The 27,908-nt window shown below is 35.5% G+C and overlaps 1 protein-coding gene across 1 annotated transcript in view; it reads left to right on the forward strand.

The window, feature by feature from the left end:
• The first annotated feature begins 3,539 nt into the window (after positions 1-3,539).
• The window catches only part of LOC121381371 (calcineurin-binding protein cabin-1-like), a 77,689-nt gene continuing 53,320 nt past the window's right edge, over positions 3,540-27,908 (forward strand). The window contains exons 1-6 of the mRNA XM_041510657.1: positions 3,540-3,676; positions 9,724-9,810; positions 12,017-12,130; positions 19,994-20,125; positions 20,760-20,861; positions 26,330-26,408. Coding sequence (XP_041366591.1) covers positions 3,674-3,676; positions 9,724-9,810; positions 12,017-12,130; positions 19,994-20,125; positions 20,760-20,861; positions 26,330-26,408 — 517 coding nt within the window. The 5' untranslated portion in view covers positions 3,540-3,673. The remainder of the gene's footprint in view (positions 3,677-9,723; positions 9,811-12,016; positions 12,131-19,993; positions 20,126-20,759; positions 20,862-26,329; positions 26,409-27,908) is intronic.

Consider the following 27,908-nt stretch of genomic DNA (forward strand, 5'->3'; position numbering starts at 1 on the left):
TCTTCCATCAAATTACTTTCTTGACTGAAGAGTCGTTTCCATGGTGCCCAGATTGTATTATACTCTTCATATTTACAGTTTTTAAAAAGAATATATTTTTCTATTTCGTTTTTTTTTTTTTTTAATGTTTTGAGCAGCTATTATATTTATTTCATTTTTTTCCATTTTTGTCTTGTATATATAATATTTAATGTTTATTAACAGCCAGTTTATAAATATGTCTTTTATATCGCCTATTTGTCCAAATAAAATAATTGTTTTATTTAATTTTAATCGAATTCCTTTTTTGTTTAAAATCCAATTTACAACAGCATGCCACAGATCAGTCACTTTATTACTTCCATCTTGAATGGTGATAAACATCTTTTGAGGTTTTTTTTACTGCCTATCCAAATAGCTTTTGATTTTGTATAATTTATTTTTAATCCAGATACTGTGGCATAATATTCTAATATTGTTAAAGTATTAAACAGAGACCCAGGAGTTCCATCCAATATAAAAGTTGTATCGTCTGCGTATTGGGATATTAAATATTGTTCACCATCGATTGTTATTCCATTTATGTTTTCGTTATTTTTTATTAATATAGCTAGAATTTCAGCACAAATAATAAAAATATAAGGAGAAAGTGGATCACCTTGTCTACATCCTCTTTCTACCGGCCTCGGTGGCGTCGTGGCAGGCCATCGGTCTACAGGCTGGTAGGTACTGGGTTCGGATCCCAGTCGAGGCATGGGATTTTTAATCGAGATACCGACTCCAAACCCTGAGTGAGTTCCCCGCAAGGCTCAATGGGTAGGTGTAAACCACTTGCACCGACCAGTGATCCATAACTGGTTCAACAAAGGCCATGGTTTGTGCTATCCTGCCTGTGGGAAGCGCAAATAAAAGATCCCTTGCTGCCTGTCGTAAAAAGAGTAGCCTATGTGGCGACAGCGGGTTTCCTCTAAAAACAGTGTCAGAATGACCATATGTTTGACGTCCAATAGCCGATGATAAGATAAAAAATCAATGTGCTCTAGCGGCGTCGTTAAATAAAACAAACTTTACATCCTCTTTCTAATTTAAATGTCTCTGACAGAAAGCCATTTTGAATCACCCTCGACATTGAATTATTGTACAGAGTTTTAATCCAGTTTTTAATTGAGGCTTTGAAATTAAAAATGTCTAATGATTTTTCAATAAATGCCCATGATACAGAGTCGAAAGCTTTTTCAAAATCTACCAAAAGCAGGAGACCTGGTATATCGAGGACGTCCGTGTATTGCATGATATCATATATTAATCGAATGTTTTCACCAATATATCTATCTTTAATGAAACCAGTTTGATCATTGCTAATTATTTTATCTAGCACTGTTTTTATTCTGTTGGCAATGCAGACTGAAGCTAGTTTATAAGTACAGTTAAGCAATGTTAAAGGCCTCCAACTTTTAAAAAACTGTTTTGGTTTATTTGGTTTGGGAATACAGGTAATAATACCCAGCTTTTGGACTTCAGACATTTCTTTGACAATATAACTATAATTTATTGATCTAATGATAAAATAATCTAAATCAATCCAAAAGAACTTGAAGAATTCAGCAGTGAATCCATCAGACCCAGGGCTTTTTTAATTTTTCATATTTTTAAAAAATGATAGCACTTCTGAATATTTTATTTCTCCTTCCAGTGCATTTGCTTCCTCGTTAGTTAGCTTATTATAATTAAGTCCATTTAATTTATCTATAATCTCGTCACTTACTTCACTTGAAGGCGCAGAGTACAGTTTTTTATAAAATGTTTGGGTTTCTAAAAGAATTTGTTTCTGATCTGTTATTTCTACACCATTTTCTAACTCTAGTCTTGATACTAAATTGCTGTAATAATTTCTTGATTCCATATTGCAGAAGTATTTCGTTGGCTTTTCTCCCTCTTCAACCCATTTCGCTCTTGATCTTATATAATGTCCCTTTAATTTTTCTTCTCTTAATTTCTCTAGTTGTAGTTTTTTTTTCTTCTATTATATTTATATTAGTCATTTCTTCGTTGCATTCTAATATTCTAATTTCATCACATATTTGTTTTTCTAATTCAATTTGTTTCTTTTTTCTGTAAGCAGAATATGAAATCGTTTTGCCTCTTATTTCCATTAATAAAGTTTCATAAAAAAGTTGGTCATTTATTACGAATTGTATCGCTTCATTGGGTATTGTACTTATACTTTCTCTTAAATAGACAGGAACTGCGTATTTCGTTTTAACATTTTCAATTGTATTTTTAATAACTTTTACATATTCTTTGTCTCTTAACAATGCGTTGTTAAATTTCCAAAGTCCACTTCCTTTTTCAACCTCATTTATTTTCAAGTGGGCAACTACACCAGAATGGTCAGATCGGTAACTATTTTTGATTACAATTTTTTGTACGTATGGTATTAAATTATTTGAAAGTAAAAAGAAATCTAGTCTGGCTTGTTTTGCTGGATTTTTCTTCCTCCATGTATATCGTTTTAAATGTGGATAAAATTCTCTAAACGGATCTTTTAAATCTAACATTTCTGCCGTTTCTATAATTGTATTACGTGAATTAGGATTATTAATATATTTATAGTGTTTGGTATCTAAATTCTGATTCAGTACTAAATTAAAATCTCCGCAAACTATATATTTATCAGTTTGAAAGTTCTCTAAATTGTTAAAAATATTTTCATAAAATTTAGGATTATCTCTATTTGGTCCGTATAAGGTCGTAAGAATAATTCTCTCTCCTTCTATAGTGATATCTATCAATATGAAGTTGCCCGAATTGTCTTTTTCTATTTTGTGTATTTCGTATTCAAAGTTATTATTAAACATAATGGCTACTCCTCTTGTATTTCCAACGTAAGAATTAAACACACATTTATATCCCCATTGTGTTTTTATATATGGTTCTAGTTCTACTCTGAAGTGGGTATCTTGCAGACAATAAATATTATAATTTTTAAATTTTAAGTAATTAAGTACGTCTTGACGTTTTTTAGGATCTCCTAGTCCCTGACAGTTTACCGTCATTATTTTTACACACGCCATCTTAAATGATTAACTTTACTCTTTAATTTCTTGTCCATAGTTTCCTTTCACTCTCTTTATTATTTTAGGCCTTCGTCTGTTGTGATAAATGTTTAATTCATTAATCAATATAGCCTAATCTAGTAGCTTCGTTAAATAAAACAAAATTTAACTAAATACAACCAAACCGCACCATAATTAATGTTTTGACAACAACAACTACAACCCCACATTTAACCAAAAAACTAACGAAACAAACAACCTCCCCACCCCCACCCAAATAACCAAACAAACAAATAAACAACAACAACGACAACAACAACCCCACGGCTAACCAAACAACTTTCAAAACAAACAAACAAAGAAACAAACCAGAAGCTTTTAAAAAGTGTATCAGGATCATTATTCAACGAAACGTGTCTATAGAATCTCTAGTAAGTAGTAACTCGGATCAAGTTTAATGGGGATCTATTTTCATGGACACCGGCGAAAAAGTCTAGGGAATCCCCCAAACACAGTACGTGACAGAGAGTTGCCAAATTACAAATTGATTTGTTTGTACAACATGGACGATTTGGTCTGTTCGTCTGAAATAATCTTTGTTGCAACATCTGTCAAAGTTCCACAAGTATAAGTACAAAATGGTAAGTGATAACGTGATCATTTATTTCCGAAAAAGGTGATATCGTAAAATAAATAGCTTCGCGGTTCCTTTTATTGAGCCTGAGGTCTCATTCCTCGGTTAAATATTTGACCATTTCTTTTCTATAATCTTGTATGCATGCTGCAACTACATAAATTGTTAGACATTTACTTTTTAAGTGGGCATGCTTCATTGAGACTTTAAGGCACACAGATAGACGCAGAGGTAGGACTTTCTTTTGGTACTGTCACGTATATGGTATAACACCCTTTCTCACCAATGTTGCACAAATGGACCGCAAAATAATCAAAATTGAAAACATTTGAATGTTTACAAAAACAGCTATTATTAAAAGATCAATATTGAGAGAGTCAGTATCTCAAATTTCGGAAAAATATCCGCCCGGTCCCACCCTCCCCTAACCCCTAACCCCTAACCCCAAACCCTAACTAAAAATAATAATGGAGGGGACCGGGCGGATATACCCAAATTTCAGGACTCGGACACAGAAAATGTCAAAGTTGCGAATATTCTAACATAACGCTATAAAATGTTAAAAGTAAGTTACGTGACCACAGTCAATCAATGGTATTACATGACGGTTGTGTTATTTCAAATAATTTACAAAGTAGTTACATACATGTCAATCGGTTGTCGTTATTTTTATTACTTAAACAAAATAGGCCATATTATCAAGTAGCAACAACTACCCGTACCTCTATGTTAAACATAATGTGAAAATATGCTCTCTACTAAGTATACTAGGCACAAAAAATAAAGGAACCCCTATATCTGTATATTTTACATCTGAAAGGACCATGTTACACTTGACCCAGCCAAATCCGAACCCAGGTCCATTGGCCATAAGTGCTGTCCCACACAGATGCAGCGTTCCTTACCCTTCATGGTTCAGCAGAATCATGCATTGCACGTGCGTTGTAGGGTATAAATTGGACACGATAACCGGCACTCCTCATTGCAGTAAAAATGCCTCCACGACAATACCTGACAGAGGAACGAAAATAGCAAGCAATTGGGATGGTGCAGGCGGGACAGTCCCAGAATCAGGTGGCTCGATTCTTTCGAAAATCAAAAAGCGTGATTTCCCAGCTTGTAATGTCACACCGCCAGACTGGTAACGTTACAATGAGGAGAGGAAGGGGACAACCCAAAAAGACAACTGTCAGACAAGATCGGCTGATACGGACTGTTGCTCTCTGGAACAGGTTCGTCACTGCACCGGAGATTAAGAGGGAGTTCCGTACTGCCACGGGAATACGACTGTCCAACTCTACTGTGAGGAACAGACTTCGTGCTGCTGGAAGGCAAGACGTCCATTCAAAGGCGTGATCATGACTTTGAATCACCGACGTCAACGTTACCGATAGGCTCAACACCACCAGACACGAGCTTTGCGTCACTGGAGTTATGTCATGTTTTTCGACAAATCCAGGTTTTGTCTGAGGTTCACAGATGGACGTGTTTGGCGGCGGCATGGTGAGCGTTATGTCAGAGCAACCATCATGGAACACGATTCTTACGGAGGTGGTAGTGTCATGGTCTGGGGTGGCATCACCTACGACAGGAGGACTGATCTGATTGTCATTCGTGGTAACATGACAGGGCAGCGATACGTTAACGAGATCTTACGACCTGTAGTTGCTCCTATGGCAAACAGGATTGGACAGAACTTTGTCTTCCAAGATGACAATGCACGTCCACACAGGGCACGTGTTGCTACCGACTTCCTCACACAGCAAGGCATCACTTCACTTCCCTGGCCAGCCAAATCTCGTGACATGTCCCCTATTGAACATTTGTGGGATGTTTTAGGCCGATCTGTTCGTGCTAGACAGCCTCAACCAGTCAGTCTTGACGATCTTAGTGTTGCACTTCAGGAGGACCGGCGGCGCATTCTAAGGGCGACAATCCGTCGCTTGATAGCCAGCATGCCGTCTAGATGTCGTGCATGTGTTGCTGCACGTGGTGGACACACAAGATACTGAGAACATTACGTAGTGATTCTTTGTTTGCCTCTCAAATAAAGTTAACTTCCAGTAGTAATCTGGGGTTCCTTTATTTTTTGTGCTACGTATATTATAATACCTCTTTATGAAAGCAGGTGCAAGTGAATGTGATTAAATGTATACTGTATTCGATGTGTTGTTTTATTTGCTGGGTAAAATACTCCATCACAGCCAAATACCCCAAAAATCATGATTCAATTGTATAACTGAGACCGATTGATAGCTATGTAGCGTAAATTACAAAAGCGAAAAAAATGTAGATTACAAAACACGTAATTGGCAGAATAAACAATCAACATTAACTTATTTCATGAAATCAAACGTTTACGTTAATTGTGTGACTAGTGTCAAATAGTCACATGTGCAGTGTTTCAATACCTTAGTTTCTTTATAATTTGCATAGACAAAAGTTATAAAATAGAATATTTTTACCACAAATAAGGGCTGTTTTCAAATCTGCACACTTATGCATCATTGGTTTCCTATAAAAAAAATAGCACACAATATGTGTAACAAAATTGCGTAAAATAACTTGGAAAGTAAAGTTAATTGAATGGTAATGCTTGTGAGAAAGGAAAATTGTAAGCTAGGAAAATTTCTGTGACTCACCTGTATTTATGTCTTAAAATACATTTAGCTAGTAAAGTGCATAACTTACTCAACAAAATAACGAAAGATCGATAATGTGTTTTAATTAGTTACGTGCAACCACCTATCAATAGTGTTAGTCTCCATGTTCTGTTTGCTGTAAATTCCAGAGCGTTAATGAAAAAAAAAAATCTGCAAATTAGTTTAACTGATGTTCGTAATGAGCCAGTGCACAGCTATATGTGACAGAATGTTCTCTGTTATGAACTTAGTCAAGACGAACCACGGGACTGTTCTAAACCAAGAGACACTTGAAAACACTCTGACAATAATGGCACATGGACAGAGATTTCTGCCCTAGAGTTGATGTAAGGGAGTGGATTCAAAGTGCCCAGAGTACACGCCATATCCTGTCTTTAAAATCTGATACGGCTGAAGGTGGACCAGAACTTAAACAAAACCAGTGGATTAAAGTAAACAAATAAAATCATGCAAATCAAAAAAGTTTCTTTATATATGTTATTCACTTAAAAATTCAACATTCATCACATAAAAATCTGGGCAAGTATTGTACAATTCAGGGCAAGTAACCTTTTAGTTTTTACTTGCGCGAGGGCAAGTACATTTATAAAATAATTTTCCACCCCTGCTATAGATTTTGAAGGCATATAGTAATGTTCAAAGAACGTGTTTTGGCGAGGGAGACTACTACGTTTAGTGGCTAAGTGAGAATCAGTAATAAACGTCAAGCAATCGTTTTAATAGCAATGTTAGCATTTACATGTAACGTTGATTACATCACATAAATTACTTCAAATGCTTCTCCACACACAGTAGTAAATTAAAATAATGCCACATGGATATATGAGACTACTTGCTACTATCGCATTACGTACACAAACCTATGGGTTATTGGCACTACTCGCGTGTATGATAGGGGCGGTCTCATAGATTACATGCTTAATGGAACGCTTTGAAATTCGCTACAATTTTGCCTACATGGAGACAGTAGTTTGTATTAAATGTAACAAGTATACTTGTCATCGATTTGGTCATGTTATGGCTCTGAAATATGCTTTTGATATTTTGTTTTGCTTGGTTCTATTTACATAACTTGTATTTATAAACAAAATGTAATGTAGATTACTCGAATTTAGGTGACAATGTTCAAAGTATAAGAACGGTTTTGCTTCAATAATCATTTATTTCAAATTTTCACATAAATAAAATGGCATATGACAGCATTGTTGCAACACATATTTATAGCAATACCTATTGCAAATAGTATGTTATCATCGTCTTAGTTTTGCATACTTTCCAAACGACTGTGTAAAATTAGCGAAATTGCTTCTTCAGGCAGGTAAATTTAGTAAAACATCTTACGGCTCCTAGTCTCTTTCTGATTGACAACATTAGTACTGGTTGATAGCTTTTAGAAAGTGATAATTTTTTATCCTATCACATTATTTGGAATGACAAATCGATGACGACAGCAAATTGTTTAAATTGAACAACATTGGTGAGAAAGGGTGATAAAGAACATTATAAATACTTATAATAAATAGAGTTATGGTTAGGTTAGTGACAGTACCAAAGGACAGTCCTTCCCTCTAACTGTAAGAGAGCAAGACAGATATTTGGAGTTATGATGTTCTCATTACCATCAGAAATTCAACCCCTGCAATTGGCAATGACGCAGAGTTTTTAGTTCTCCATGACACTGTTTTTGCCTTCGACTATATTCAAGTTTTTTTTGGCCGTGGACATTTTCTTAATTGCAGGAGTTGGAAATTAATGTACCGTAAAGGGAAATATTTTCGTGTGCTAATATTTTGCGATTGGCACCTCACACTACCTAGGTATTTTGTGGGAAATAAATTTGCGATGACATCATCAGTGAAAGGAAAACATTTTCCAACATTCTCACCATGTAGGTGCATCAGTTGTGCTGTTGTCCACACTGTAATTAGTACCCAAGATCAGTTTCACAGAACCAAGCCAGGATTTCTAGAATTGTTATACAATTTCATTGGCATGATTAAAAATTCACTCGTCCTACTTTAAGTAAATACAATTTTACTAATAGGAATAATCAGATATGTCACCTAATGAAGGAGATAGAGCTTAAAAACTCTTAGACTTTGGGGTCAAATGTTTGGTCTATTTTGTAAATTTATGTAAATATCCTGCCCCTTCCAAAGGGGCAGGATATTTACAAAATATACTTATATATGCAACATTTGACACAACAAAATTCACTAGCCGTTGGGCATGGCAATGGTATTTACTAGCCCAACATTGAATATCACTAGCCATAGGAGTAGGGCTACCATAATCTAGAAGTCCTGCAAGCTGTATATAGAGTAGGTAATCCAAGGTCAAGAGACACTGCTTACTCATGCATGTATATACCCTATAATATATGTAGACCCTTCCAAATTACTAGCAATATGATGTATCATGACCATGGATCAGTCACAATCATTCAACTATGGGTGTATACTGGTATTTGGTTACTGTGACCCCTGTCATATCATTCAAATTTTATATTAATTTCAATACTTGGCAATCAACCATTCTTCATTTCCACAAATTGACCTTTAACCCATTCATGGGAGTCACATGGCTTGCTTTTGGGGGAAAAGTCAGTGGTTAAAATTATGTCAATGATACAGTTTGGGCTAACTGACCTAACCAACCTTTCTCTTCTGAATTTGTGCTCAAATTATAATGTCTCCTTTTTCACATGCATTTTTCCCGCAAATATATTTCCCTTTACCATATATATCAAAACTATGCACTATTTGCTTACCAAACAGTAGTCAGAGATTCCCACTCTAATACAACAATAATCCTATGTTTAATGTTAAATACCTTTACATCAATAATTTTTTAGTTCCATGATGACAGATGTTTGCCATACTAATCACTAGTACACAGACTAGTACAGGAAACAAGCTGACAGCACCCTCTTTCAATAATGTTTTGGATAGTAGATTTTTTTACTATGGCTAGTCAGTTTTGAAAAATGACTGATCCCATGGCTAGTGGATTTTTTTAAAATTCTAGAACTAGAAGCCCTGCTATTGTTCCTCACCTCAGTGTGGATGCACATTCAACCCTCCCCTGATATAAAATCCTGTCTACACCAATGGCAAGCTGTTATGGATTTTGCTCTAAATGTTACAAACTAACAGGAGGACACACCAGAAAGCTCAGAAACAACAACATAAAAATACAGCAATACATGACGTAACATGTATACATAGTACATGTTCATAGAAATTTACCAAAATAAATGTAGTTGTATTGGATTTCTTCTTGTAGCATTTGTACTAGTCACCAACTTATATGTTTAATATCATGTATGATTTAAACAGAATGTATATTTAAAGTTAAATAAATGTGATAATTTCTGCTTATATTTCGACAGTTCCGGATTGCTGCTTTAAACTACAGTGACAGCAATGAAGACAGCAATGCAGACGTTGATGGTCTGGCCACAACTAAAGAAGCCAAGGTAATGGTCCACACATACATGAGACCGAATTTATATAATGAGAATAATTGAGAATGCTTAACCATAAAAAGGATGTCCCAAACAAAATTTACAGTGTTATGTGTGTGTATATGTGACTAACATTTTATTCAGTGCAACCCTAAAGGAAAATAGTTGTTTTCACCAATTAAAGTAAATGAAAATCTCTGATCATTGTTTAGTGCCATTTTTGTAGCCATTTTTCAGACTGAGTTACAAGACAGAGTTAAGAGAGATGAAAATCTCAGATTTTTTGATTTTTTTCACCAGCTGAAATTTAATAGTTTTATGTGAAATTACAGTATATTTTTCTGTTAACATGGTCTGGTAACCGGGTTCAATCCTGTGATCCCAAGTACGTGTACCTCAGGCAAGCATTCTACCCAGTGTTCTCGCTGCTCCATTAAAGCGGGGCGGCCCTCCCTGCTATTCCATTTTGCCGCCCTCCTTTCACATTCACCCTCCTTTATTTTTGTACACCCCTCTTTATTTTCCAGCACCATACTATATTTTCCAGCACTTATCTCCGCTATTTCCAAATGCACACTTTTTTCCACACAAAAAAACCCAATGATCAGTCTGCACACTGGACATCAAAGGAAACAAGCCGCGTTGTGTACGAAAAAGCAATTGAAGAAACATTTACGACAGTTGCCGTAACATAATTTAACAGTATTTTTAACAGCTTCTATTTTGTCCCATACCTGTATCCATTTGTATGTTTAATAGACACAATAAAAGTTATATTTTATTTGAGCAATGAAAACATTTAAATTTTTTATGGATTCGGCAATCTCTGATTGAAAAAAACTCATTTATTTGGCGCCAAATTTGTCACGTGATCAGAACAGTCATTCTGTCTTTTGTTTCCACTAACTATTGTCTGATATTTTGTCCTCAGTTGCAGATCTAATTGGTTGTAACTGATGGTTTTACTTTATGTCATTTCTGTCATTCTGTTTATTCAGCAGTTCTTTATAAAATATTGTAAACTTTTAATTTTGGGGAGATATGAAGGCTTATTAAAACAACGGAAGTGGTAGTGTTTATCATTAAAATCATTTATCTTGAGTGCCAAATAATATATCCACCACCTTTATATTTTATCACAGTGATCGATTCATTCGATGAAGATGGAAATAACAAAAAATGTATCTGACATTAGAGGATCACTTTACAAACATCTTTACTGTTTTTTGTATATCTTGAAATTTTTATTAAAAATAATAATATTAAAACTTTGATTGGTTCAGCAAAACCGAAACTGCCCATGAATGTCAGACCAATATCATCTTCAGTTCAATTAAAAAAGGAGTATGGTTTTTCACAAAGTCTACCAACATACAACAATATGGTAACCAAACTCTCTCCCCACCTTTTTTTTTTGCTTTTGTTTATTGGGTTGTGTTTTGTTTAGTTTTTTGAAGGGTGTGGTGCCGAACGGCCGCCCTCCTCTAATTTTCACCCAGCGAGAACACTGCTACCGACTGAAGTAAATCTCATTCAGGGTTTAGGCTGAACACCATAAAATATTACCAATTTGGTGATTTGATATGAAAATTTGTAGCCATACAGGGGTTACCCCAGAGGCATATGGCATAGGGGACCACTACGCCTTAGGTGTGTAAGTAAGTGCTATGGCTTCACGTAAGGGCCTTAAATTAAATCAATTGCCTCTACGCTTTAATTGGCTATATGTGACAATCAACTGTTGTAACAACTTTTAAAACTTTACAGTACACAGGTATTCACACTGTAATAGATGAAACATGTCCTTCAGACCTAATTAGGTGCAAGGCCCTCAGCACCCTTTTGTTTAACAACAGTTGATTACTAATTGTCATAGACAACAAAACTGGCACATGCGTTTGCGTTAAACTGATAGTGAAAATGTAAGTGCCTTAAAAATACCCTAGGGAAAGGTCTGCCATATTCAAGTTTTATTGAGCAAAAATGATTGTACATCTATAAATGACAATCAGTTTTCGAATTAGCTTGTTGACAAAATTATACTGAAATATATTTGCTAAATTCAACTTGAGTTTGCTTTTGGCGATTTGGTGAGTGAATGCATAAACCCTGCTCATTATGATTCAAAATTAAAAACAATTATTATAATATAAATTATTTATTATACAAAAAAGTTAGGTCTGTGTTTAGTCGTCAGTATTCTCATTGTGTTTTCCAGGAGTCGGAGGCATTTGCATTCTACAACAAGGCTCTGGGACTGCAGCGATTGGGCGACGTGGAAGGGGCGGACCGTGCATTCAAGTTTCTCGTCAAACATCCATTTCTTCTAGATGTCAGTTTACGTTTTTCATTTTTGCTTATTTGTGTACTCTTGCAGGGTTTCTAGAATGTTTATAAATCCACTAGCTGTGGGATCAGTGATTTAAAAAACTTACTAGTCACGATTAGAAATTCACTACCCCTACTTTACTTTAAGTTAATACAATTTTACTAAATAATAGTAATAATCAGATATGTCACCTAAAGTGGGAGATAGAGCTTAAAAACACTAACATTGGAGGGTTAGAGTTAGGGCAGGATATTCATATTTACAAAATAGACCCAACTTTTGACACCCCCAAAATTCACTAGCTGTCGGACATAGCAATAGAAAGTTATTTACTAAACTAACGTTAAATATCACTAGCCATGGGAGTGGGGCTATCATAATCTTGAAGCCCTGCTCTTGTCAGAACTTTATTATGAAATACATAGAGAATAGTAAACGAGTTCCTGTGTGAGACTGTTTATATACAACAAGTGTGTTTTCAATCGTACATTACGGTATATATTTTTCTTAGTTATGAACTAATATTAAAACATAAACAAAAATAACAAATTTTGGTATAATTTAGTTTTAACCACAATCTAGCATGGTTATGACAGACAACATAATCAGATTGTTTTAAAAGTAAGTCCATGGTTCTTTGTTTTGCTTGAGATTTGTTTTTGAGAACAGTGTTCATAGATATTGATTCAAGTTTTAGAATGTGTTCTAAGTAGCATTCATCTTTTGCAAGAGCAAAATTTCTAAGTCATTAGGTGACATTTCACAACCATTAGGTATGCAACTTTCAATCAAGAACTGTTCACTTTCATCCCCATTGTCTATTATAACATTCCTCTGATGTTTTGTATTCAATTACAAGTTCATTTTCCCAGTTATTACTTGCATCCTTGATTAGCAACTGATCATCAGATATGCAATTTAGTGGTCATATCCACATTTGTTTGATATTTATTGATCAGTTGCAAAAGGAGTCAGTGTCATTGCCATCATCATCACCAGTGGAATCCACATTTGTCGATGTTGGAAAGCCAGTGGAGGATCTAAGGGGGTCACCCGCCTAAATTTGGCTCTTCTTTTGCTTTTCTTTTTTTACGTTGTAGAATCCAAGGATTTTTCTTTGGCGTTTGTGGCCTTTGGCCATATGTCATTGGGTCCCACAAAATTAATTTTTCTGGATCCGCCACTGAAAGTCTGATGCCTGAAAAGTTTTTCATGTTGTTTCAGGCCATGTTTCTTTCCATGGACATTATATTAAAAGTACAGCATCAAGGGCTTCTTTATACAACTGCATAACAGAGTCGACATTGTTAATTTTATCAGTTATCAGAAGGTGTTCCCTTATCTGGCTTTAAATGCACTTCTAAATGTACCCTTGATCCATGGTTCACAGGCAATGTGCCAAGTGGTACATGCAGAAAATTCAACATGTATCTTGACATGAAGAGTTGCATTATCAAGAAACATTGATATATTTCTGTTGACACTTTTTATTCAATTTTCAAAGAGCTTGCCATTCATCTACACCTTATGATTTTCACTAGTCCACTGGACAAATATCTCTAGAAACCTACTTGTCCACCAATATTTTTACTTCTCCAAATAAAATGGTTTGGTTTATTCTTGAAAGTATAAGGACAATGTTTTTGATTGTTCAAAATGAAACTGCATTGAACATTTTTATTTGTCCATTGGACAACCACCGAAATACATTGTTCTTGTCCGAGCAGATTTTCACTTATCAGGACAAATGGGACAAGTGCTTATTTATAACGTTGTGAAACAGTTGAGAACAGTTGAGAACAGTTTTTCATGTTGTTTCAGGCCATGTTTTGCTTGTTTCCCAATGACGAGAGCCTTTAACTTTCGTCTAATGGGTAGGCTTTAATTTGCATTTTATATTCCCTTGGTGGACATACCTTTAGTGGATAAGGTCTTGTCTGGTAAAGCATGCCAGTAAAGACCCAATTCCATCACAGTTAAAGATATTTTCCAAGTCATAAGTTCTGGAAATAATATCTAGACTTCTGCTTCTCTAGTTATCAAGCACATTGTTATTTATAACAGCCCGTTCACCACTGACCTTGAAATGTTGAATAGAAAAATGTGACTTCCAGCTTTTTAATCATTCATTAGAAAATCTTGAATCAACAGAACAGACACACATTTCATAGCTTTTTCATGGATGATCCGTCCGGCTATGGGAGTATTTCTTATTCACACATGTTTAAACCATTTGTATGTCAATTCTTTCATGCAGATTCTGTACGTTGCTGCCAAATTCTTTTGAGTTAATTTGGTACATATTGTGAATCTTTAATCAAATCAAATTTTATCCTCCATGATAAGTCCAGATGGCAAACGTGTAGCTTTTGGTAGCTAAGACTTTTTCCTTTTGTTTGCATAGCAAAATTCAATGTGTGTCTCTCGTTCCAAACACTTTTTTTTTTTTTAAATCTGAATTCACTGTATAACATACAGGTTAAGTCACATGTGTGCATTGTACTCGAAATATAGTTGTTTCTAGCATTTTACTCTAAATGTGTCTGTATATCATTATCAAAGGGCATTGACCAAAATAAAGGTTGAAACCGTCCGCAGTTTGAAGCTGAAAACAATAATGGTTTAATTACTCTTGATGTCTGCTAATCTGGATTGAGACCACAAAAATTGGTGTTTTGTGACGTAATACTAGATGTTGGAGTGAGGACAGCAGAAATCCCAGTCGGCATTGTTGGCTGGAAATTGTGCTTTCTTCGTTATGTTGACTTTTCATTTGTTTACAATATGCTGGTATGTTCAGGTTAAGTAGATCTTTAAAGATTTTTACATTTCTGAGCAAAATAAACCAAACAAAAAACACCCCAATCCAGTTTCCAGACTTGACAAGTTTCAGTTTTATCACATTTTTAATACATGGTTTAAATAAAATAAAATAATTGGGACCATGAAATTTGGCCTTGACATGATTCTGGTTTTTCAGAGTCTGTTTTAGACAGGTTTGACTGGATCAAATTATAGTTCAAGCATGCTGTCCTGGGGACATACAGCTATCTTTGCTGTTTGTCCAGGGCAGTGGGTTAACAATTTGTTGTTGATGAGAAGTGGATGTGATGTTTTTGATCGCCGCCACGAATCATAGAGCCGCATGCTTTGGTGTACGTATAACGCCATAGCCATGTTGCAGTGATTTCATGCCAGTGGTCCTTGGTGCAGCAATGACTGCAGAAATCAAAATAATTACAAATAACACCGGCGAATAAGGCGCTGGTCAAAACCGTAGCCCACAAGGGCAGTGTGCAGCCACCTTTAGTCCCATGGGCCCGTGATTCTAAGCAGCTGTGGTTCAAATTTAAGATGCTGACTGTCATGCTATTTTGCCATTATGCCACTATACACTTCATAGCTAATGTGTGTTCCTTAACAGTTTGCTACAACCATCATAAGTTTTATCTTCTTAGGATGTCACAATAGTTGAACGACTACTATAGCTACTATTTCGCTACTATACACTCTTATAGCTAATGTGTGTTCTTTAACAGCTTGCTACAACCGAGATAGGTTTCATCTTCTTAGGATGTCACAGGGCTTCTATAATTTTTTTATAAAATCCACTAACCATGGGATCAGTGATTTAAAAAATTTACTAGCCACGATTAAAAATTCACTTGCCCTACTTTACTGAAGTTAATACAATGGTAATAAATAACAGTAATAATCAGGTATCTCACCTAAAGAGGGAGATAGAGCTTAAAAGCACTAACATTGAGGGGTTGGGTTGGCAGGATATTCATATTTACAAAATAAGACTTAACTTCAACATTTGACTATTTTATTTTCACTAGCCGTCGGGCATGTCAATAGTAGATATTTACTAGTCTACTGGTCTCCTTTTCCAGTAGAAATATTTCTTAATTGCTATCCCTGTATCTTTAGTTGTTTCATGAAAAGGATGTCATTAATAGATGACAGGTGTTGTATTGGGTTGGGGTTTTTTTGTAGCCACTGTTTAATGATGATCATCTGATAGCAAATTTCAAAGAATACGTTCTTCTGTACCAGTAGTTGATTTATGTTTTAAAATCTAATTTGCACTTATTAATAAATCTGGCTGTTAAAAGTGTTATATCTTTCAAAATATCCATGACATTGTATGCTCCTGATTGGCCTCCCCACAAGATGTTGGTTTTAAAACAAAATCTAATTTGCATAAATTTATTGATAAACCTGTTGTATGCATGTTTGAAAGTATGTTCCTGATTGGTTAAAATTAGGTTGTTGTACATGTATGTATACTGTCGGGATGGGGTGTAGCCCAATGGTAAAGGTAGTACTAAACCAAATAATTTCTGGCTGGGTCAAAGTTGGAGGTGCACCGAACTTTTGATAGAGAAGTGAACACCACAAGTCCTGTGATTGGTTATAAATGTGAGTGTGTTGGTTGTAAAAAATAATAGTTTCATCTGGGTAAAAAAAATGTGCAATTTTATTTCATCTAGTACCAATGTGTCAAGTAGCCTTGTGCTTGAAACATGTATGGGGTACCTGTAAAAAAAAGTACTCGAATTTTGTGCGAAACTAGGGTAGTCATAGACGCTACCCGTTATTTTAGAAACGAGCAGCTTGGCCCCCATTTTTTTCTGATTCACTTTAAGTGTGAGGGGTGGTAGTATTTATATCCGTGGCGTTTATGTCGGTTGATACATTGCAGGTAGGAGTTTCAGCCACATATGTTACTATTGTCATCTATGGGATTTGATTTGGTAGTATACACCCTATAGCACACATGGTCAGTCTAGGATCAATCCCTGTCATGGAAGGAAATGTTTTATTTAATGACACACTCAGCACATTTTATTTACGATTATATGGTGTCAGACATATGGTTAAGGACCACACAGATACAGAGAGGGGACACCGCTGTTGCCACTTCATGGGCTACTCTTTTCAATTAGCAGCCAGGGTTCTTTTATATGCACCATCCCACAGACAGGATAGTACATACCATGGCCTTTGTTACACCAGTTGTGGAGCACTGGCTGGAACAAGAAATAGCCCAATGGAGCCACCGATGGGGATCAATCCTAAACCGAACACGCATCAAGCGAGCGCTTTACCACTGGGCTATGTCCCACCCCATCCCTATCATGGAGACCATTGGGCTATTTCTCATTCCATTGGTGTAACAAAGGCATTGGTATGTATTATCCTGTCTGTATGATGCAACATATAAAAGATCCCTTGCTGCTAATCAGAAAGAGTAGCTCATTGCGTGGCAACAGCAGATTTCCTGTCACTGTGTGCTCCTTAACCATATGTCCAAAGCCATATACAAGTTAACCGTATAATTAAGATGTGTTGAATTAAATAAAACAGTTCTTCCTTGCATGTATATTGTAAATATTTTTATAAATCATTGCAGTGGCAGCATTCTTGTGTTTGGCAGGGCATAGCCCAGTGGTAAAGTGCTCGTGATCAGCCTAGGCTCGATACCCCTTGGGGGGCTCATTGGGCTATTTCTTGTTCCTGCCAGTGCACCACAACTGATTTTTTTTTCCAAAAGCCATTGTATGTGGGATGGTACATATAAATGGTCCCTTGCTACTAAAAAAAAATATAACTTTTTACAGGCCATTTCACCTCTAAGACTATAGGTCAGAATTACCACATGTTTGACATCCAGCAGCTGATGATTAATACATTAATGTGCTCTAGTGGTGTCATTAAACAAAACAAACTTTTAACTTTCATTCTAAGGTTTTCGTGTCAACCTGATTCTGCTAAAAGACATTTGTAGCAGATGTCATGCAGAGCCTACAATGATAATAGTCTTCTATTATTTAATTTTTACCTGCTACTTCTCTTCTAAATGACATCTCTGTCAGATAACAGAATTAAACTTCCAGGTGACCGTGAATCTATTCTAGATTATTATGTTGTCAGGCAGGTTCAGGGATTCTGTGTCAGCCATTAATGTGATTAATGTAAAGTACATTGTACATGTATGCAGCTTTGAATAAAAACGTGCTTTATGCACATTTGAGTTAATAGCAAGTAATCTTTGGCCAGGGATGCAGAAAGTACTAGTCCGCTCGCCAAATATGAGTAAAAATTCTGACAGACGACTTAAACAATACAACTGCTAGTCTGATGAGCGATCTGGTTTGGTTAATCACGGTTTCGGGGGTGGGGGAGGGTGTGTGTGTTTTGGGTTTTTTTTGCCATGTGATGTTGATCACTTCGCCAACCAAGTTATTACCAGTAATAATGTTTTTGTCAAATTTATATCTTATCATTTGAAGGGAGAAAATATTTTATTTAACGACACACTCAACACATTTTTATTTCTTTTGTTTATGGTTATATGGCTTCAGACATACGTGTATGGTTAAGACTGTCATCTGAAGTGTATATTATAATATTGTTAAACAATAATATTTTGATCTATGGGCTGGCGAACTAGTAGAAATACTGGCGGGCTAGTACATTTTAGTTGGTTCTGGTTCGGAGGGCTAGTGAAATATTTTCCATTTCTGCACCCCTGTTTAACATATGACAGGACTATGGGGGGAAGGCCACATGAACCAATGTAATAAGGGCAACCCAATAATGTGGGTTTTTTTAAGTCAGAAAAAAGATGCGGTTGGTCATATTTAAGGGGGATGGGTGCCTTGCCTTCCCCACTGGGTTTGCCTCAGTATCAATTACATGAACTTCTGCTTATTGATAACAAAAAAAAAGTAAAGTTTGTTTTATTTAACGACGCCACTAGAGCACATTGATTTTTTTATCTTATCATCGGCTATTGGACGTCAAACATATGGTCATTCTGACACTGTTTTTAGAGGAAACCCGCTGTCGCCACATAGGCTACTCTTTTTACGACAGGCAGCAAGGGATCTTTTATTTGCGCTTCCCACAGGCAGGATAGCACAAACCATGGCCTTTGTTGAACCAGTTATGGATCACTGGTCGGTGCAAGTGGTTTACACCTACCCATTGAGCCTTGCGGAGCACTCACTCAGGGTTTGGAGTCGGTATCTGGATTAAAAATCCCATGCCTCGACTGGGATCCGAACCCAGTACCTACCAGCCTGTAGACCGATGGCCTGCCACGACGCCACCGAGGCCGGTATATTGATAACAAATAATGGGTTTGCAAAGAATTCACATCATAAACCATTTTAGTACAAGTGTACCTGATGTATTCATATTAGATTGTAAAAGTAGTTTTACAATATCTACTAGAACAATAACATTTTAAATTTAAGATACTGTAAACCATGAAATTAATGCGAGCAAGATATTAATGCAAAAAAATGTCTGATGTATTTGCACAATAATTAGTTAACGCTTTATATTTTTAATGTAGTAAAAAGGAAACAACCAAACATGTATCTATTAGAATGAAAGTGCTATGTTATGTCATTAGAAAGTAATTATGTAATGAACAAGATAACACAAACATAAAAGAAATGTATTGTGGACAAGTGAAATAAACAGTCTATTAATTGTTGTTGTTGATACCAGGTAGATGTACTATGTAAGCTCCACACCTTGTCATTTCTGTGCAGCTCCACATTAGAGGTGGAGGAAATTACTACCGACTAACACAAATGGCTAGCTTCCACTGGATTGACTGTAAAAACACATGCCAACTGCTGTACTTGTCTTTTTGGTGTGAGCTAAAACTAAAATAAATTCTGTGATAACTCATCATTTTTTGTTTTGTAGTGTGATCTTTAGAACTTGCATTTGCCAGACGCATCAATAAAAATACGCATTTTAGTGTGTACCTGTCCCAACACAATAATAACATGACGCATTATTTTCATGATTTGCAGTAATTATTTATTTTGTTTTTTAAAGGCTGCTCGAGTGGTTGAAAGTGATAAAGCCATCCATCCCGGACTCAACCTCCTTTATTCCATCCACAAGAACATGGCTGCCATCGCCTTTCAAAAAGATGATACAGATGCAGCACTCAAGTCATATTTAGAGGTATAATCAATGCAAAATATATATATTTATTTTGTAGATTAATCTAAAATATAATGAATATTATTAGTCCTCAACCGGTCCAACCGGAGGTGACTATAGATTTCAACTCCATCCTTCTGTCTGTATGTCCGTCTGTCCATCTGTCCCTCTTATAGTTTTCTCGATGTTTTTTTCACAATGCCTTGAGATATTTAGCTGAAATTTTGTGTATAGCTTTACAATGTACTATTACAGATCAAGTTTGACTGTCATGATAATTTATCAATTTTTGACAGAGTTATAGCCCTTGATATGAAAATGTGTTTCCAGACCTGTTGTTTTGCAATACCTCAAGATATTGAGCTGAAATTTTGTGTACTTTTCTTTATTGTGTACTATTACAGATCATGTTTGACTTTCAGACCGATTTTCCCAATTTTGACAGAGTTATGGCCTTTGAACTTGGGTGATGTGAAAATTTGTTGGGCCTGGTAGGGGACATATATTGCTTTAGCAGTACTCTCTGAATGCTTGTTAAAATTAAGATGAAATCTGGATCCCATTTTTATATGTGTGGAGTTTAAAATGTGCAGGGTTCTGAAGCAGTGTTTGCGTGAACTGTTATGACCTAACATTGCACTTCTTTTGTTGTCAGGCTGTGAAGATTGATGCCAGTGAGGTGACGGTCTGGTTCAAGATCGGAACGCTCGGGGAGAAGATTGACAACTACCCACTTTCTAAGCTGGCCTTCGAAGAGGTTTGTTCTTTGGTACATTCAGAAATAACAGTTATTATCCTTAGAGGGGCTTGGCTTAGCTCAGTGGTAAAGTGCTCGCTTGATGTGCAGCAGGGCTCAGAATTCATTAGAAAAGTATGGTGGCCTGCCCAAAAAATATTTGGGCCCCTAAATTTTTATTTTCAGTGGCCCAAATTTGCTTACGGTAGCTCAGACATGAAATATTTATATTTTAGGTTTGTTTTAAATGATAGAAAAAAATGTAATTATTATGCTTTTAAGAAAGCATATGAAATATAGTCGAATCCACTTTATTGCATGTCGGTTTATAGCATAAATCGGTTATATGCATATTATTTGGCTGCACAGAACCGTTTAGCATTAAATCAATACAAATTATGTTGCATATTTGAATAGCTTTATAACGACAAACATCGGTTAATTGCATCTTGAAAATTTCATCATAAAATGTTCCACAGACCTTTAATATTTTACCAGAAACAATTGTAATTGCACAGAGAACAAAGCAGAATGTTCTATGTTGCTTAAAAACTTAATATTAAAAGCGGTTACTAAAACAGGCGATGTACAATGTTGACAACGTCTCGCACAACAAGACTCATCGTAGTGCTTATAGCAATGTGTTCAAGTGTTTATTGCAGTAATCCTGGGATCATTATTGCATCATTTAAGTCTTGATGTCAGGATTTCAGATGTAATTAGTCCTTTGTTACAAAATCAATACTGACATTGACAGAACCCAAAAATTGTTATTTTTATGTGCACATGCATTGGACCAGGCAATTATGTCCCAGCATAAATTTAATAAAGATAATTAAATATGATTAGTTTTTACTATATTTTATATGTCACATTTGAATCACCGTATTTTGAGTTATCATTAATTATCATGCTATTTATTTATGTTAAAAAAACAACAACTTAAAAAACCTTCAACTAACCGAATCACTGGCATTGTTTTCAACAGAGACACTTACCATGTCTGAGGTAAAACGTTCACAACTATGAACTAATCCAATTGTCCACGCCTTCTCAGGGTATTGCTAGTTGTCAATTAATTTATTGTTACAGCCACTCAACAGTTAAAGCTGTCAGTCTATATAGCAAGTGGCTTGCCCCATGTAAGAAATAAACCTTATTTTTGTTTTTCACTTGGGAAGGCTACCTCAAAGAAACAACTAGCCAGAGTGAAATTGAAAGTGTTACAATGTTTTAATCTGTTACACTGCATTGGGGGGGGGGGGGGGACTTTGATTTCAGTTATTACATTGTATTTTTCTTTCAAGGGGTTTGACCTTTCCTGAACTTATAGCAGACTTGCAGAACAATATTTTTAGTTCAAAGCCAAATGAATTATTTTTACAACATTAATATTGGGTCTTTGTTTCTAGAATAAGATGCTTACAGGCCCACAAGCATGACATCTGGAGTGTGGAAGGCACAGTCTAGTTGGGGGTGGGGGTTGGGAGGGGAATAAGCCGGATTTGGCAAGACTTCCGAATGTTCCAGCATTCAGTTCATTCAGGCTTAGGGTTATTGATGGTACATACTGGAACGTTCGGAAGTCTTTCCCCGGATTTTAATCTGTATTTACATAAATATGGAATAGGAAAAAAGCATGTGCATTTGTTCCGAGGGGGGAAGGGGGGATGGTGGAGAGGGAGTAGAATGGGCACATGCCTCTCCCCCGGTTCCTACAGGCCTGACTGACTTAGTGTTAGTAATTTTATTCATTATTCATGATTAAATATTTATAATTTTCTAATTAACTGAGTGAAATAAGGAAAATAAACACTACGCTTCTTATATTTTGTTCAATGCACAATGGCATCTCTAACAAAATATACTGTAACATTAGTACACTGCAGCTGAAATCGGTTGACAATTATCAGTTGCTATTTTAAGCGATGTTTATTTAGCCTGCACGTGGAAATTGTGCTTTGTCAAGTAACACGGTTTCACTACTCAACACCCCTCAGAACAATAGGAGTGAACAGTGGAAAAGCTGTGTGCATCAAACTGCAACGTGAATATTATTAGCTAGAAATAGCATCAATATACACAACTGCAGATTTTGTAACAATGCAAAATTATTTAATCTTATATTTATACTGTTATTTTATTTATTATTATTTTAAAATACATGTATAAACAAATGAAATGCATACATGTATCGGCATTCAAACAGTCACTGTGTTCTGCAGTTAAGAGTAAGATAGTCTGTCCACAAGGCATTTGTAAAGTTTAACGTTGGTTATAATCTGGAAATGGGGCTCTATCGGATAATCGGTTGTACCGGTTATTGGCATAAATTTGACACGCACCGGGGCTATGCAATTGAGTAGATTTGACTGTACATGTATGCTTCAATCAAGTAATATTCATTTGAATATTCACTTCTAGAAACCAAAGATACCAACATACACAATATTGAAATGAAATGTTCCGAATGGTTGTGAACTGAATCAGGAAATCTTGGTTTTTATCAAGAATACACCTACATGTACATGTAACTATATTTGGTCTACAAAATCATTGTTTATAAATCATTGTTTATAAATCATTGTTTATAAATCATTGTAGGAAAATTACAATAAGATGATATGTTCAATTTTGCGAAACATGAGCAAGATTTTAATGTGGAATACATATATGTCATACAATTATCAATAGTGGCTCATATGTTATAGAAAGAAGATTGCCCAAATAATATTATTTGGGTCACTAACACCATTGTTTTTTAATATTTAAAGTCGCCTAACAGGACTTTGATCATATTTGGCAAATGGCTGTTCATGCCCTGCATGGTCAGTCTAGGATCAATCCCCATTGGTGGTCCCCATTGGGGTATTTCTGGTTTTATTCAAAGAACCACGACTGGTATATCAAAGGCCATGGTATGTGCTATTATGTCTGTGGGAAGGTGAATAAAAAGATCCCTTGCTTCTTAAGGAAAAATGTATCGGTTTCTTCTCTTGGATTATGTGTCAAAATTACGAAATGTTTGACTTTGACCAATAGCTAATAATTCATAAATGAATGTTGTTTAATGATGTCATTAAACAAAATAAACTTTAACTTTCAGTTTCAGATTACATTGTGATCTATAAATTTTATCATATAATATCTTACATTTTCAGTGCAATCAAACTACATGTATGTGATATTTTTCAATTCACATACTTTAAGAATTTGATAATTTTGCAAATTAGATGTAAATTAATCGCGGTCATGGTACTAGGTTTAGTGACATTTAAGCAAACGTACTAGGGTGACACTCCATAATTGACGTATGCATTCATAGTCATCAAACAAAAACATTTCAATAACAACTTTACACTGAAAGCTGTCCAGTGTTCAGAAAACAAAAAACATTAAGCACTAGTTTATTTTTATGTAAGGATATCCAAAATGACATCATTCAAATTTGACATCATTTCCATTCAAAAAGACACTGTCACATATTCTTACATCATTAGGCGTAGTAAAAAAAATTGTTTGGTTCCGGTTACCCGACCGTCCCTAAATTTTTGGTGCAGACCCTAAACTTTTTTTAACCTTTTCCCCACCCTTTTTTTTTCCACCTGTTTTATTTAATAATCCATTAATATCAATCCTAATTTTCATCGACTCTAAAAACAACAACTGCAGAGAGATGCCACGAGATCTGTCAGTCCAAGATCTTGTTACCAGAAGACCCGGAACACTTCGTGCAATTTTACTTCCGAAGAGTTTCAAATGAAAAGCTTCCGAGAGCCATTCGGAACTCCTCGTACATTTCCACGAAATATAAGCGTAGCGGAATGTGACGAGGTGTTCCGATTCCTTGAATGTCGTTTCATTTGAAATTGATTTAAATACATGTGTAATATTATTTGATTTGAATGAGCACATTTTGGACATTCTACTCTGTAAATGGAAGACGCCATTGACACCACATGCTCTCGGACGTGTTCTCGTACTCATTCGGAACTACTCGGAACTTGTGAATCCAATCTTCAAAATGTTACGCTAGTTTACTGTTAAAAAGCAGAATGATACAAATTTCCAGTCTATTTTGGTAGGGGAATTCCCTAAAATGTAATCGAAATTCTAGAAATACCGAGTTACGATTCAATGTTAAACATAAAGAGTAAACATGAAAATAGCCGATTATGCTGAAAAGATTACTTAAATTAAATATTTAGACATCAACTCTATCAATATTTTGCATTTGTTTGACAAATAACCCCTGTATTTATTATTAAATATGATGATATCCATGGCATTTGAAATGAACTGGTAGTACCCAAAACCTTAAGAAATGACAACTCTTTTCACATTTAATAGCGTCTGCAGTGCTGTAGTTGTGAGGGGGTGTAACCATGTTGTGGATCAGACCTTTAAAAGCAAAAATACAAACCTGTTTTACCTCTTTGTCAACAGTGCAAAGATACTGTGCAGTGTCCTTATGGACGACCAAAAGGGTAACTGTTTTCCTGAAAATAGTTGTTTTCTTTTGATATCTCTGCTATGAGGATAGTTAGTATGGAGATCTTTTTGTTAACTTATTTTGTTAATTTTTATTGACATCTTCGTTGTGTTAATGATGTACATTTTGTTACTGCAATACTGGCAATGAAATAGGCCGGGAAGATCAGTGTTGTTGCTGTAGTTGTGAGGGGGTGTAACCATGTTGTGGATCAGACCTTTGATATTAAAACTTTTTTCCAATGAACAAATTATAGTGTTGTTTTAGTGTTATCGTAGTTTATAACCGTACCATGTAGTATTAGACTTGGGTGGTGTTTACATTAATACCGATTGTGGTTTGACTAGGTTACAACATGGTTTTTTTTTATAGAAAATAATTAATGATTCTCAGTAGAGTATGTATTGTCAGTTGCACTGTACCACAAAGAAAGAGCTTTTAATATATTAATCTGCTATACTATTCAGGAAATATTAGCTTGAAAATGGGGGGGGGGGGTTTCCCTACCTACCTACCCTATTTGTTTTTGGCATGTAACAGGAACCAAACAATTTTTTTTACTTGGCCTTAGAATAACAATTATGGCAAACTGGAATTAAAGTTGCATATACAGTTTACAAAAACACTTTGTATTAAGCTTGAAATTATATGATAAAAAGAGATTATTACCTTCGTGTGTTTCGGTATCATCAGTATTATATATTAGGAATAAAAAATAATGTATTATGCTTGCCAGAGGCTCACATAATACAGTTTTTATTCCTAATATATTATATTGACAATACCAAAAAACACTGGTAATAACCCCCCTCCCTCCCTCCCTCCCTCCCTCCCTCCCCCCTCTCTCTCTCTCTCTCTCTCTCTCTCTCTCTCTCTCTCTCTCTCTCTCTCTCTCTCTCTCTCTCTCTCTCTCTCTCTCTCTCTCTATCTCTCTCTCTCTCCATGTGTGTGTGTGTGTGTATATATATATTATTTATTTATATATTTATTTATACAGGGTATAAAATGTAACCGAAATCATTGGCCATGCTTGGACAAGCTGATCACCATGACATATGTGTTAAATGACTATTGGGGTAAGTAGTCATCTTTTTATTTACTTCTGTATAGGTATATTACGACATGGAGTTACCCAGGATTTTAACATGGTCCCATGTCTGATGGGATTGGGAAAATTAGAGCAAGTAAATCATACTTGGGATTTTTTTTCTTCAGGCCAATGAATGATGCAGTTCACAACTATTAAATTAATTAACAGACATAATTAAATATATATTGTATTGGGAATTTTTAGTACAGAAATTGGGAATTTTGACTGCCACTTTCATTTGGGAAAGGGCCTATGTTCATACCTATAATGCCTGGATAAATCCCTGCAAGATTTAGTTGTATTTAATTTCAACAATAAATAATCAGGAAAACAATCTTGATAAACAGCAATGTGTTGTTTTCAAAACAATGATATAGTTATGTTTTATTTATTTTCCCACCTGGAAGTGAGAAACTTCATTTCTTAAAAACAAAATTGTACTTAAAATGTACTTGAAGTTTTAGCACATTTCTCTGTGATGGTACTTGAGCTATTTGGGCTATCCATCACAGTGGTTAGTGACAGAGAAGTCAATATAGTGAATTTACTCCTCCCTATTTGGGCTATCCATCACAGTGGTTAGTGACAGAGAAGTCAATATAGTGAATTTACTCCTCCCTATTTGGGCTATCCATCACAGTGGTTAGTGACAGAGAAGTCAATATAGTGAATTTACTCCTCCCTATTTGGGCTGTCCATCACAGTGGTTAGTGACAGAGAAGTCAATATAGTGAATTTACTCCTCCCTATTTGGGCTGTCCATCACAGTGGTTAGTGACAGAAGTCAATATAGTGAATTTACTCCTCCCTATTTGGGCTGTCCATCACAGTGGTTAGTGACAGAGAAGTCAATATAGTGAATTTACTCCTCCCTATTTGGGCTGTCCATCACAGTGGTTAGTGACAGAGAAGTCAATATAGTGAATTTACTCCTCCCTATTTGGGCTATCCATCACAGTGGTTAGTGACAGAGAAGTCAATATAGTGAATTTACTCCTCCCCATTAAAGGGACATTCCTCAGTTTGCTGCAATATTTTAGATATTATCGACTAATAGAGACTTTTTAACAATTGTAATTAAAAATGTGCGGGCATCAAATAGACAATAACACCCGCAAATCTAAAAACTCCATATTGGTATGTCCATTGTAAACTGAATTGTTTTTCTGCAGAACTAACTGTATATTTGGTATTTTGTTTAAAAAAATACCTGGTTACAAGCTAACTGTAGACCCTTGAACCGTCAACTTGGCCTGTTCCAATTGCTAATGATGTCACTTTCTAATGACGTCATTAGCTTTCCTGGTGTTATTTTCATTTGATCCCGGGAAACGAATGTAATTAACCAGTCACAACACAGAACACACTAGCCATCAGTTTACAGTGTTTCATACTTACTATCCACAAATTGCTTGTAAATAATGGGTGATTTTCAGTTTACAGTGTCTCATACTTACTATCCACAAATTGCTTGTAAATAATGGGT

Source organism: Gigantopelta aegis, chromosome 9, assembly GCF_016097555.1.
Source record: "Gigantopelta aegis isolate Gae_Host chromosome 9, Gae_host_genome, whole genome shotgun sequence".
NCBI lineage: Eukaryota > Metazoa > Mollusca > Gastropoda > Neomphalida > Peltospiridae > Gigantopelta > Gigantopelta aegis.